General features: G+C 35.9%; 1 protein-coding gene across 6 annotated transcripts in view; it reads left to right on the top strand.

The window, feature by feature from the left end:
* Positions 1–14437, top strand: part of ccser2a (coiled-coil serine-rich protein 2a) — a 51698-nt gene that overhangs the window by 21703 nt on the left and 15558 nt on the right. For 4 of the 6 annotated variants that reach the window (XM_079633222.1, XM_079633226.1, XM_079633225.1 and 1 more), the window contains exons 5-9: positions 5115–5211; positions 10284–10389; positions 12319–12487; positions 12671–12736; positions 13755–13853. In XM_079633222.1, the coding sequence (XP_079489348.1) occupies positions 5115–5211; positions 10284–10389; positions 12319–12487; positions 12671–12736; positions 13755–13853 (537 nt within the window). Of the gene's footprint in view, positions 1–5114; positions 5212–9237; positions 9661–10283; positions 10390–12318; positions 12488–12670; positions 12737–13754; positions 13854–14437 lie in introns of all 6 variants that reach the window. The other 2 variants (XM_079633221.1, XM_079633223.1) reach the window with 1 other exon arrangement.

The raw sequence follows: 14437 nt of genomic DNA, 5'->3' as shown, positions 1-14437 counted from the left end.
AACATTAGAATTTGATGTTAAATCCACTATTGTTTTATATAGAATTGTTATACAGTATTTAATGCAATTACATCAGAAAAAACTAATTATTAAATTACGGAAAAATGAATACCTTACTTTGTCAAGGAAAAAGTAATTAAATTACAGCAATTAGAATACTTGGTAATTAATTACTCCTAAAACTGGTTGAATGTCTCTTCACAAATTTGATAGCAATCTGTAATTAAAGTGGTCTTAATATATTTTAAAAATAAAGACTTCTGTGGAAGTCTCGGGACAATAAATCATTGTCCATTCATTCATTGCATGTGTTCCGAATGCAATAAGATGTTCTACCTGCCTGTCAATCTATGTATTTGCATGCCTCTGTGCGCCCTGCTCGCACAGACATCACACGTCATCAGCGTTTTCCAGTGTAGAAAGCCTCAAATGGTTGTGGAGAGTCAAAAAAATTATTCCGGTACAGATACATTGGATCGGTTTACTATGAGCAAGACGCTGTCGTTGGCTCTAGTGTAGACAAAGTGTGCGCCGCCTTAATTGCTTGCTTATGATACAAATAGTGCTGGGCGGTATGACCGAAAATTTATATCACGGTATTTTTCAAAAATTATACCAGTTTCACAGTATATGAAGTTTTTTTTGTTTTTGTTTTTCAAGCATGACTGGATGTTAACCACACCAAGCATGTTAACCACATGTTCTACTGATTGAGAGGAAATACTACAGTAGATTGGCTTAGAATGCCCTATTTTACTGTTATGAGTAAATATTGTAGAAAAATTCCACTAGTATTAATACAGGTTTGCAAGGCATGGTACTGTTTACAATGAGGTGCCAGCAGGAGGCCCGTCCGAAACAGCAGTTTCCCCGGTAATGGCTGTACACAAAGCAGCACAGCGCTCATAAACGCTGCTTTATCAGGAAAGATAAAGAAAGATTAAATGAAAATAGCATTGAACATTTTCTAAAGACAGTCAGTTACATTCATATGAAAACACCCGCGCCGTGTTTTGATTTTGAAACGTGCAGTGCTATTGTTTATTCAATGATGTCAAAGCCTTTTGGAAATTCTATTTGGAGCGGGCAGTGTTGATATTGTGAACCAATGTATGGGAAACACTAATATAATTTGACAGCTATCAATTATAGTTTAACCTATCCATCTTCACCATCACGCTTAGTAACACAACAGCTGTGCCCTCACCACAGTGCAACAGTGAAAAAGGACCCCTCACAAACAGTGTCGCGCCGCGCTGTTTAAACGACATACACTGGTATTGCGGTACATAAATTCATATCATAACAAAAATAAACACCAGAATTCGGTATGAACCGGTATACCGCCCAGCACTAGACACAAAGCAACATAGCTAAAATTATTCCTAATATGTTTTCACAAGCACATGAAAGAGCTGTGTTTGGGATGTTTGAGTTGGGGGAGGGGCAGCGTGCGAAAGGGGCATTTGGCGGCTGTTTAAAAAATATGCTTTATTTTTGTAATTATGCTAAGTTCCACTAGTGTTACAGAAACTACATATTTCACCTTTAAAGGTACACTCTGTAACTTTTGGCCCTATAACAGCTAAAAAACTAAACTAAACCGCATGCATTTTGCCAAAGAACATAGTTTTGGTGGTGCTTCGGCTCTGCATGACTGTGTGGGTGAATATGGTTACTCTACTTCTCATAAAACGTTCACTTAAAAGATATAACCAGTTTAGATGGAAAGAATCTCAAGCTGACTAGCTGAAGAAGTTACTGTAGACACGCACGAGTGAGTGACGCATGTTCGCAATTTCTCTATAAAACCATCCTAGGTCTAAAATATAAACACTTACCGGCTAATATAGGCTTACCGTAGTCAATCAGGGTAAGACAAAAAACAGTAGTGAATCAGGAAAAACACATTTTGGAAGTATGTTTGAACTATTTATTCATTATTTTGAACATAAGTTACAGTGTGTCTTTGTGATTTAATCATTCCTTGGAGTAAAATATTTTTTTAATAAATCTTCTGACTGCTTTGGTGCTAGAGTTTAACCCAGCGACTCAGTGATCTGCCAGAATAACAGCCCACTGGATTGGAAGATTATCAGTAATGACTTGATTTTAGTCTGTTTGTCACAAAGTTTGACATCAGAAGACTAAATTAAATCATTGTAATATTATTGTCTTAATGGTGCTTTCACTGTACATCCTGTTTTAAACTCCAGTCTTTATTAAAAATTCTTAAAAGATTTTACCATTTGTTTTCCACTAAATAAAGTCATAAGGGAACAACACGAGAATTTTCATTTCTGAAGGAACTGTTCCATTAATAATTGGTCCAATGTAGGGCTGCACGATTCTTGCTAAAATGTGAATCACGATTTTTTCTCCATGGGAATTGAGATCACGATTCTCTTACACGATTCTCATTTTTTTCAACCAAAATTGATTTCACTCAAGTACAAAAAAAACAAAAAAACACAGGATATTCAGTATAATAAAGTGCAGGTCTGCAGGAGTAACAAAAAATCGTCTCTACTCTCTTTTCTTTATTTTAGACCCCTTAAAGAAAATAATTCGTTCATATTATGGGCTCATCTGATTTTTTGTAGGCCTACATAGCCTATTTGTTAGGATTTTAGTATCATAATGATTAGGCTAATAAATGCATGCACAATTATCCGTGAACTTGATTTGAACAAATGCCTTTCAACTTGTGTGTGCAAAATTCAGAATTAAATTAATGGGCAGAAATTTGTACAAATAGAGAGTAGGCTATGTAGGCCTACTATAGGCCTACTGTTGTAGCAATTAAAAAAAAGCGTGTTTCATATTTGTTAAAATATTATAATGTTTTTTTTTTTTTTTCATTTATGTTGATTTATGAAAAGTGAACAGCACGACCGAGTAAGATAGATGCGCAATATGAGACATGGAGCGGGTCAGACATGATTTTGACCGTTGAAGTTGTTATAGAAAGGCTTTCTTTAAAGTGAATTTCGTTTTGTATAAATTGTATCTTAATTTTAATAAATTTTTCATCAACCAATTGCCTGTATTTAATGAATAGGCCGACGAAACAAATATAACGGAGGCGCCCACGCGCTCACTTGCATTGCACGTGAACTAGAGCACATCCTAACTTAACGAAACTCAGTGTATGCCTCACACAGACATGACAAATACATCAAATACACAAAGCTTGAAATGTCTTTAAACGAAATAATTCAAAACGAAAAAAGAAAAAGGCGCTCTCTGATTATGTAATCCATTATTAGGCTTATTTATGTGCATTTCTCTCTATAAGCGCGTTCACATGGAGATGGCGATCGTCAACTTCATCTTTGCAGCCGAGTCGACACTTTTAGAGAAAACACTTGTTTATTAATAAAAATCAATACACGTGTCACCGGATTTAGGCCTACAGATGCACGCACACATATTATTTCGAAATAACGAGATATTGTGTTGAAATAACATTATTATTAATAATAGCCTACATCTTTAAGAATAGGCCTATTTGATTGAATGCTGAATGTTGCGCTTGTTCAATTTAATACAATTAAAACTTTAATTGTGATCATTAACATAACTGAATATTAAATATTTAGTGACCAAGTTTTGCGCAGCTCCCCGTCAATGATCTAGCAGCACCCACTCAGCACATGCTGTCCCTGCAGAGAAGCTACGTAGGCAGTGTAATTTTTTTTTTTTTTTGTGAATCGCCATCATTAAGAAATGAGATCGCATTTGTTTGAATCGAGATCGTGATTTTTTTTTTCCGATTAATCGTGCAGCCCTAGTCCAATGTAATGTTCTGCACACTATCGTTCAAAATGTTGGGGTCTCTAAGATTATTAGTAAGTCTAATATATTCAAACAAACACTGAATTTATTTGACCAAAAATACAGGAAACCGTAATATTGTGAAATATTATTACAATTTAAAATGGCTGTTTCCTATTTAAATATATATATATTAAAGAAATATATTTCTGTCATGGCAGTCTTCAGTCTTTAGTGTGACGTGATCTTTCAGAATGTCTCATCACAGTTGAAAAATTGTATTCAAAGATGACACTGGGTTAATTCAAAGGTTAATCACTGGGCTGGCAACACAAAAGGTCACAGGTATGAACCAAAGTGGGGCATGAACCATTTAACTGAAGTGTTACTGAGATTCATTACCAGCATTGTGCCCTTCAAACGAGACACTTAACCCTGCATTGATTTATAGTAAATGTCCCTGCAATTAATGCAACATTAAGTATTTGTTAAATGTCAAGTAACTAATTAAAAAACAAAACAATTGTTTTCAAGACGTCCTACTTCCACAAGAGTAAGTTTAATTTATGTAAATGTATCACCAAGAAGCAATTTCGCTCTCCATGTTGTACACAAGTGATTAAATGACCATAGACAAATGACAGTAATATGCAGTATTTCAACTAGTATGTTTTGGAAATGATGAATTAAATGAGCGTAATATCCCTTCAATTTTTTCCACCTCTGTAAGATGCTCTCAAATTTTACTCAACCTCGAAATCAATTCAGAGCGCTTCTTGAGAAAGACTCTTTTAAGATGACTTGCATCAGAGTAATTTCTTTGCTGGGCACAAATCAAGGCTGAGCCGTGAGGCCTTGTTTTATGGTATTTCTTAACAATATTTTAACAGATAGAAATGTGGAGAACAACTTCCTTCAAAGAGCTTATTTTCTTTTGAACTCTCCACGCCAGACTCAATGTTCAGAATCTCTTTAAAATGCATTAAAAAGCGCCCCAATAGCTGATAACTGCCCCCTTTTGCGTCTGCCACACAGACAGAAAATGAAATGGGACGTTTCAGGCTGAGGACAAATTGAGGTTTTGTTGAGGCGTATTGATTTTCACCATGGCATGCTTTTGCATTTTCAAATAATCAGGTGGCCTGAGAAGTCTACGGTTTTATATACACTTCATGTTCAGTGAATGTTTTCTATTCATGTTTTGCTTCCAGTGTCTGTGTATCCCCTTTCCTTTATGTGGTCGTCCTTACATAAACGGTGTGAATGTATTACCACAAGATGTATTTAAAAAAAAAAAAATGTAATGCAGTTTTCCATTGGTCTTTCCTCATGCACAGGACATTCTAAACAACTTTGATAACACTGGCTCATGTGACCTGGAAGATGATGACCTCATGCTTGATGTTGATCTGCCAGAAGACGCCTTACACAATGGTTAGTGTACACACACACACACACACACACACACACACACACACACGAGAGACAGACAGTGTAATTAACCCCCTGAGGTCGGCAAACGCGTGGGCGCGTTTTGCTCGTTTTTTTTTTACATAGCAGCAAAATAGACCTAAAATACTCCGTCAGTTTTGGTCATACAGCCTTAAGAAATATGAAAAAATAAGCTGTTAAATGTCTACTTTTTTTATGTGTCCACTTACAATCGAAATAAAACATTGTGCTTTTGTAAAATAAAGAAAGTAAACAGGGAGTGCTTTCTGCCTCTCCGTCTCAGTGAACTTTTTTTCTGAAGCACTTCTCTAAACTCAAACAAAACTCAGCGAATACTATTCACTCAGACATGAGCTATATATCTCTGTAATCATTTAAGTGTGTAGTTTTAAATTATCTAATTCAAAACTAAAAGAAATATTCTCTGTTTATGTAATCTATATATAAAGAGCGAGAGATCAGCCGGTCTCATTATCGTTCTGGCAGCTCATTACTCTGCTAATGTGACACGCCCATCGAGAGCGCGCGCGCTATTCAAATTCTAATCTGAAGCAGCAAACCAGTCAACGCCCACAACAGCTGGAAAACACGCTCGCTGTGAGGAATAATAATATCGTGATAATCCTGGAAATTTTACCTCAAACGTGCTGGAGTAGCCTAACAACGGATCCTGCTGCAGATGATCAGTAAGTGCTTTGTTCTAATCGCGATATGAAATGGTGTCTGTAAACCGCAAAAGACTGTTTAAATTTGAATCGCGTTTCTGTGTTTGAATGAATGAACGGCACAGACGCATGTTGTTGTTTAGCTACTACAGCTCGCGCGTGTCTGTGTGTGAATGAAAATATCTATATTTCCTTCTGAGATGAGTAAAAATCGACTGAATACGTTGAAATAAAATGTCTTTGGATAAGCAACATATTAAACTGCAAATTAACATTTATGCCCTAATATATATTAGCCTATAAAAGGCAATATGTTACAGACTAAATATGAAAGACAACATTTCGTTTTGGATATATTATAAAGTTTTTACTGCCACATCAAAACCTAATTTACAAGGTGCAAACAAAATCTTAAAATATCAATATAAGCCTTGTCTTTAAATTATTTTTGTGTTTTATTAGTGACAAATTTGGGGAGAGGATAGCCTACATCCAAAACTTTCTGAAAATACGAATGAGAATTAACTGCACAATTACTAGAAATGTTTACCTTGGATATTATACAATTGGCAAGCATACACAGTTTGTGGAAAAATACACTTTTTTTCAAGATGTTTCCAACTCTGAACCAATTCTGTAGTTATATATATATATATATATATGTATGTGTATGTGTGTGTGTGTGTATATATATATATATATATATGTGTGTGTGTGTGTGTGTGTGTGTGTGTGTGTGTGTGTGTGTGTGTGTGTGTGTGTGTATGTATGTATGTATGTATATATATATATATATTTGTGTGTGTGTATATGTGTGTGTGTGTGTGTGTTGTCTTTGCATCTTGTGGCTCAGTGACACCTATGAATTGCTCATTAGTATGCAGCATTAGCAGCTCTTTGTCTTCTCCAGGTGGGAATGAGGACATTATTCATGACCTTGTTGGATCATTCACGCCCACCTTTCCAAACAAAAAGTGTCTTACAAAATTTAAATCAATCTATTGTTTAATGTGAACGATTAGCCCGGATGATTTTCAGATCATTTTAAAGTAAACACTTTAGCCGACAGCACCCATTAGTCAAAAGTATTGTGGGAATATGTGAAGTTTGTCGTTTGTGGTCTTATATCAGACAATTTAAGTTTTAGTTTTTTGAATAACCACGCATAAATAATATTCTCTCAAAAATGCAAACATGTACATGCATGTTGCTCACATATTATGATAGACATGTTCGTGCTAAATAGAGTGTAATTACACCTTTGCCATTAATATGTTTATAAGCAACTGAAAAAAATACAAATATCAAGTCATGTCAAAACATCTCAAGGACCCCAAAAACACCTTAGACTCCAGAGAGTTAAGCACTGTAGCATTAAGTTATCATTCACTAAGCCAAAATTTGCCTTTCGCCCGCTATTTGATGTCTAAAGTGATTACAGAGATGAAAATGATTAATAGAATCATGTTTTCTCAAAGCTTGTAGATATGGCTAATAAATGACTAAATAAATTAAATGAAAGTCTCTCTCATCCTTTTCAACCCCAGCGCACGAAATGACCAACATCTATTTACTTTTATAACCACAATAGTCATTCTGAGTTGAATTAGTATTATTTGCATTGGATTTATCTTGATCTATTAATTAAATTTCCATTTGCATAGACAATGATTGCTGATTAGGTTTAATCATTGTTGATTGATCACATGCTTTGAATGTGAATTACTTTTCTAAGGATGGGATTCCTGCACCTTCGTATGTGTTTTTAATTCATTCAAATTGATGAAAGGATTCTGTAGGGTTGAATACGGTATATAGTTTTGTATTTTAAATTTTTTTTTTTTGAGGAATGTAAATTATAGTGATCAGTCATTGATAAAGTGACTTTTGACATGCTTTTCAGCAGCTTCTATATATTTTTTTTTAAGACAGTGAGAGAAGGGCTTTTTAAATTATTATTTATTACACGACTACTGGCGGTTGTTTGGATGTTTTTGATAGATGAACTATGGTAAAATAGCTTAAGTTAATATGGTTTATTAAACAATAACAAATCTTTGTTAAAATAATGTTAAAATAATAAAATATAAATGTGCAAGTATTTTAAGTGTTTCTCTATTTTTATTTACCTTTTGTGTTATTTAATACTGCTGTTAATTAATTTTTAAATGTATAAATATTTCATGTAGTCTCTGAATTTGAGGTCATAAAATGCATGTATAATGAGAAAAATGTTAAAAATGTCTGCAAAGGTTTTAAATTAAGTAGAGCATGTTGCACTGAAAGGGTCATTGCTGTCACTGCTTGACTAGTCATTTCAACTGCCAAATACAGTCAAAATAAAGAATGTATTACATTTGCTAAATTATATTTGTTATTAGTGCAAAAAAATGCTGAATGCTTTCATTCAGCAAGGATATGGGCATTAAATTGTTCACAAGTGACACTTAAGACATTTGTAATGTTACAAAAAAATTCAGAATTAATTGAATATTAAGAATTATTAAGCAGCACTGTTGTTTTCAACATTAATAATGATTTTTTTTTAGCACTATATCAGCATATTATAATTATTTGTGAAGGATCACATGACAATGAAGACGAGTAATGGCTGCTGAAAATTCAGCTTTACCATCAACAGAAATTAATTACATTTTAAAAATAGAAAAGTTATTTTAAATTGTAATATGTCACGATATTACTGTTGTTGTTGTTGTTTTATCAAATAAATGCAACCATTGGTAAGCATAATAGACTAATCAAAAACATTTTTTTAAAAATCTAACATTTGACTAGTGTACAGTATATAACTTTAAATACTTACATTACATACAGTAGTGCTTATGTTACTAGCCTATCGTGAATTAGTTGCTATTGGAGACAACCCCTACCAAAAACACTGAATATGTCCTCAATCTTCCGAGTACGTCTCATAAACTCTGTTTTGGAAGAGATCGTCCTTTTGTTGAGCTCATTTCCTTTTCCCTTCTGTCTCGGAGTGTATTTGTGTTAGTGAGGTCACAGGGTGGTTATGGGTTCTGCAGATTCTTGTATACGTAGACAAATTCCATACTAGAGTTGGCAAACAAAAGGATATGCATACATACACTTTATAGATGACATTCAAATGTATGATTGCATCCTCTGTGTACAGGACCTTCCTGTAACAGCACCATTCTGTCAGATGTTTGTCTGATGTTAAAAGATACTTCTTTATAGCATTTTTTTTTACTTTTTTTGTGTGTTTGTGTTTTATCATGTTTATATTCAGTATTTTGACCTGCGCCATCAGCAGGAATCAGTTTTACACCACTGTGTGTATGTGTGTGTGCTGTATTTATAGCCTCGGGCATCATGCCCTGCAGTCATGTGAGGAGGGTTACAGAGCCAGAGGAGGGAATAGATGACTTCAAGCCCCCTCCCCCCTTTCTCTCCACTCCCTGTCTTTCTGTCTCCTTCATTCCTTCCATGGTCGATCTGTCTACTTGGCAGGCAGGAAGGCCTGCTGTTTTGACACTGCTTCCCGAGACCAGAGGGAAGACTCTGCCCGAGGGCTGTGTCTCGTCCTGGCTGAAAACGCCACCGCCAGTTCCTACTCTCTTCAGAAGGCCCCTCGGCTCAGGGAATTACAGCTGTGTGTCTGTTTCTGGTCAAAGCTCCCAGGGAGTTCCCAGAACTCACAAACTCATACACACAACCTCGTTCCAACAGGGCGGAAAAGTTATTGGATTTGCAGATTCTCGGGTGGCCAGTGAGAAATTCGTAGGTAGTTTGACACTTTTTCAAAGTTTTCTACATACTTTGAGTTATACATCATACAACTTTGGAATTTTTAACCTTGGGGAACTTGTCCAACAATATTTCAACTTTTTTTTTTCTTTTGGACATCTCTGCTCTTTGTTCTAAGGTTATTTGTATTCGTATGAGTTTTGGACTGTTTTTTTGAGTCATTTTTTGAGGCTCTGGCAGTGAACCGGACAGCAAGGACAAGAGGAATGTAGCAGGTCTGTTTTGGAATTTAGTTTTCTGTCTGTTCTGCTTGCTGTCTTACTCTGTGCTGTGTGAGAAGTGTATAGAAAGATTGAGGGAGTGCTTTTGTGAGAGACAGAGAGATTTCGTATGCGAGTGTTTTAGTGTGAGTTTGCCCTGATATCTTGCCTCGGGCAGTGTGAGTGCTGTGTATCGAAACTCTAAAGAGCTCTGCGTTTGGAAGGACCCTGCTCAACTTCCCAAAGAAAGATGACCTTCTTTTTTCAAGAAGTGTGTGTTTGTTTCGGAGTATATCTAGGAGACTAACTGAATGTGTAAGTGTGTTTAAAAGTGAGTGGGGTTTGTTCAATGTGTTTGTTTATTTGTCATTGACTGCTATTGACCCCTCTGTGCATGCAGATGGGATGGCCCACTTTGAGCGCTCTGAGAGGGGGGGCCGGCCAGCTCAATGGAGGAGGAGACAGCAGAGATGGAGTGGAATTGATCATGCTCATAATGACAACAGGTGAATGCATGTTTCATATCAGAGGCTATTATACAAATATGTGTTATATATGTGTGTATTATAAAAGTTTATATTATTATCTATTATTTTCTAATTTATTATAAATTCTATTTTAGCAAAACTGGAATAATATATTCAGCATTTGGGAATAGAGTTGTACATTTTATAATACGAAGGTTGTATTAAATCTTTTAATATTTTTTTCTATCTTGAGGTCCATTCATAATATAGTTTTTTTTGCATCAAAAAACATTATTCAGTTCATCTAATTTATTCACACATTTTTCATGATTATTTTTCACCTTCTCTCTGAGCCTCAGAATGAAATTATCTTTATATTATTATTATTTTTATATTTATTATTAGCTGCCATGCCTTTGAGACGTGTATGCTGTGCTGCTTATTTTCTGTCAGGTCCATTGTAGTTTGTGTTCCACCATCTTTAACCATTAACAGGCACTGAATCGCACATAAATAAGTGATGGCAAAGCTGAATTTTTAGCAGTCTTCTGTGTCACATGATCATTCAATAGTTCAAAAGAACAGCATTTATTTAAATAGAAAACTTTTGTAACATAAATGTTTAAATGTCACTTTTGGTCAATTGAATGCACTCTTGCTGAATAAAAGGATTGTTTTTTTTGTTTTTTTTACTAAACAACCTAACATGTTTGACTATAGCAGGGATAGGCAACTCTGGTCCTGGAGGGCCACTGTACTGCAGAGTTTAGCTTCAGCCCTGATAAAAACTCACCTGCCTGTATCTATCTACTGTAGTAATCCTGAAAACATTGATTGCCTTGTTCAGGTGTGTTTAATTAGGGTTGTAGCTAAACTATGCAGGACAGTGGCCCTCCAGGACCGGAGTTGCCTATCCCTGCACTATAGTGTGTAGATCATAGGTCTTCAATCCTGCTTCTGGAGGGCCACTGTCCTACAGAGTTTAGTTCTGCTTCAGCTCACCGGCCTTTGTATTTTCAAGGGATCCTGAAGAGCTTGATGAGCTGATTCAGGTGTGTTTGATTAGGATTGGAACTGAACTCTGCAGGACAGTGGCCCTCCATGAGCAGGATTGAAGACCTCTGGTGTAGATTGTGACAAGTTAACAAAACAACCACACTGAAATATGCCACACAAACTGTTATGGTCAGACTAATGGTATGAGAGACATTGTAACACATAATCTTCAGCCACCCATTCTTAAAGCTTTAATTAAGGATACTTTAATTGCCAGATATATACAAACTGGAATAATAATGTCGTCTGTTGATTTTGAAATGGCAGTATCTGTTCAACTTCATCCTAATGACCTCGTCATGACTGAATGAGCCAAGTTCCTGAACACTGAATAGCTGTTGTTGATTTGTAAATATTGGTGGTCAAGTAGTCGGTGTATATTGGTTAATGTCATAAAGTTTGGATGAAGCTGTTCCCATTCAGTCAGTCACATCGAACATGACTGACTAAATATGGCTAGGTTACTAATGTAACCCCAGGGAACATAGACGTTACGTCCCTCCTGCCACAGCCCTGAACCACCGCTGAAGGGTTTGATCCCTGTCTCGGCTCCTCAGCAAAACATAAATGAGAAGTGAGTGCCGGCCATGTTTATACCCGTATGTCCGCGTAGGAGTGCCTGGGCATGCAAATATTGTTGGCCAATTTCCATTGGCTCATTTAGTTACCACTTGTAGGTGATTGTGCTCCCAGACGAGACCCAAATACGTCAGTATTGACGTAATGTCTCCGTTACATTAGCGGGGTTACATTAGTAACTTAATGTAATTAGCACATTAGTCTGTTTTCATCACTTACGATTTCAAAGAGCATAAGAAATGTGATTTTATTATTTTTATTATATGACTGCTTTAATACTGATGTTGTGTTTCTTTCTATAAATTATATTAAATCTGAACTCCTTTCTTTTAGGCTGGTCGGGTTTCATTACGATGCCTGTCGTACAGGCCATCGGCCCCTCCATCCCACAGTTCAGCATGACAGTCACACGGTGGTGCTAGATGAGCTCACTTTCAAGCACGTGGCAGAAGACTGCTCGTCTGTCAAATCACAGCTGCTCAAACTCAAGAGTCTGCTGCAGGTACCACACACGCACACAGCTGGATGAGTCATATTTGCACTTAGCTATCCAAACACATCTGTTAGCCTCTGAGTAGCTTTTAGTATGCGTGTAGTTGTAAAACAAACAAAAAAAGAGTAAAAGAAAGGGATGAGTTGTAAACTTGAGAGATGCATCTTCTGAATAAATTGCCATTTTATGTAGATGGATGATGGTGAGATTACTCCAGAGAGTTTGGATTCCAGTGAAGATGACAGCAGAGCCAAGCAGGTCCATAACACCCCATAAACACCCACCTGAATAAAGCTATTCAACTTGCAGTCCTAAAACCTAAAAAAGAAAATGAGCATTTTCAAGCCATGGGCTCCCTCAGGAATTTCTAAAGTGTTTTTAGAAAAGTGTTTTTCAAATGCAGAATGCTTAATCTGGAAGATTCTTCCATGGTTTGTTCAACTGCATAAATAGTAGTCATATCTTAACAACAGCTTCAAAGTTCATGTGTGACCCTTGACCACAAAACCAGTCACATAATTTTTTTTTAAATTGAGATTTATACATCATCTGAAAGCTGAATAAATAAGCCTTTATTTTAGGCTTATATACTTTAATTTAATAGAATAGGAAAAAATCTGTCTGGGATACAACTATTTGACATTCTGGAACCTGAGCGTGCAAAAAAATTTAAACATTGAGAAAATCGCCTTTAAAATTGTCCATTTATGTTTGTGATTGTGCAGCATTCTCTCTCACAAATTTACAAAATATATATATTTATGATAGGAAATGTACAACATATCTTCATGGAACATGATCTTTACTTAATATCCTAATGATTTTTGGCATAAAAGAAAAATCGATAATTTTGACCCACACAATGTATTGTTGGTGATTGCCACAAATATACCCGTGCGACTTGTGACTGGTTTTGTGATCCAGGGTCACATATTTTAAGCAAGTTGCTACATAAAGACTAAAACTATAAGTACATGAAAATCCTCATATAACAGCTTGTGTTTTTAAAGTTTTAGAAGTAGAACGAAACCTTAATATATCTCAACTAATGTTTACCACAGAACTACTTATACTCAATTGCAAACTGCTATTCTAAAAAGCCATTAGTAATTCCTGAGGGAACATGTGGTGAATTAGCATTCTGTTTTGGCCTACAAATTGACATCAACTCTATGCCCCCTTTTTCAATTCCGTACACATGCATTATTTATGTAGACAATATAGTTTCATATTATTTGTGTATGCATTTATTAGTTGTTTTGTATTTGTGTGTCAGATGGAGGAACTGATGAAGGAGGTGGCGCATCTCAGGGAAGAGCTGAAAAATAAAGATAAAATCATCACACGGCTCACTCATCAACAGCATCAAGAATCTGTGAGCATCACCATTCCTGACACATTTAAACTGGTGCTCATTTTGACCATTTTGTATTGATTGAATATACATAATACATGAGTGGCTAATCAGAGCCTGCAGGGTCTGCTGGAAGATACTAAAGCCATGCTAACTCCATGTCTGCATGAATGAGATGAAATCAGGACGGGATGTTCTCAGAACAAACCCACATCTCATACTGTTCATTAACATCACTGCTCCAAGCCAAAAAAAATACCAAAAAACCTGCAGCAAATGGCGCATCAACACATGCACTTTAACCTTTAATCCCAATTACTGTCACCTTCGGTGAGCAATTATACCATTAGCGCTAATAAACTCACCTCTTTTGCATTACGCTGATTGCAAAGCAAAGATGAAAGCAAATGAGATTTCTTTACATTAGAACAAGAGTACGTGCTTAAGGCAAGCTTCAATATTACATGCTTATATATTGGTTAGGGAATTTAACAAACTCTTTACTTCTTGTGCTACTGGCATAAATTATACCTCAAATTGTGCAGCTTATTGAGAAGAGGTTCTGTTACCAGCAACCTGATTTTCGCCTAGTGAACAATAAAATA

This window comes from Phoxinus phoxinus, assembly GCF_949152265.1.
Source record: "Phoxinus phoxinus genome assembly, chromosome: 13".
Taxonomy (NCBI): domain Eukaryota; kingdom Metazoa; phylum Chordata; class Actinopteri; order Cypriniformes; family Leuciscidae; genus Phoxinus; species Phoxinus phoxinus.
Note: the sequence above shows the minus strand (reverse complement) of the source record. Positions and strands in the feature narration are given on the sequence as shown.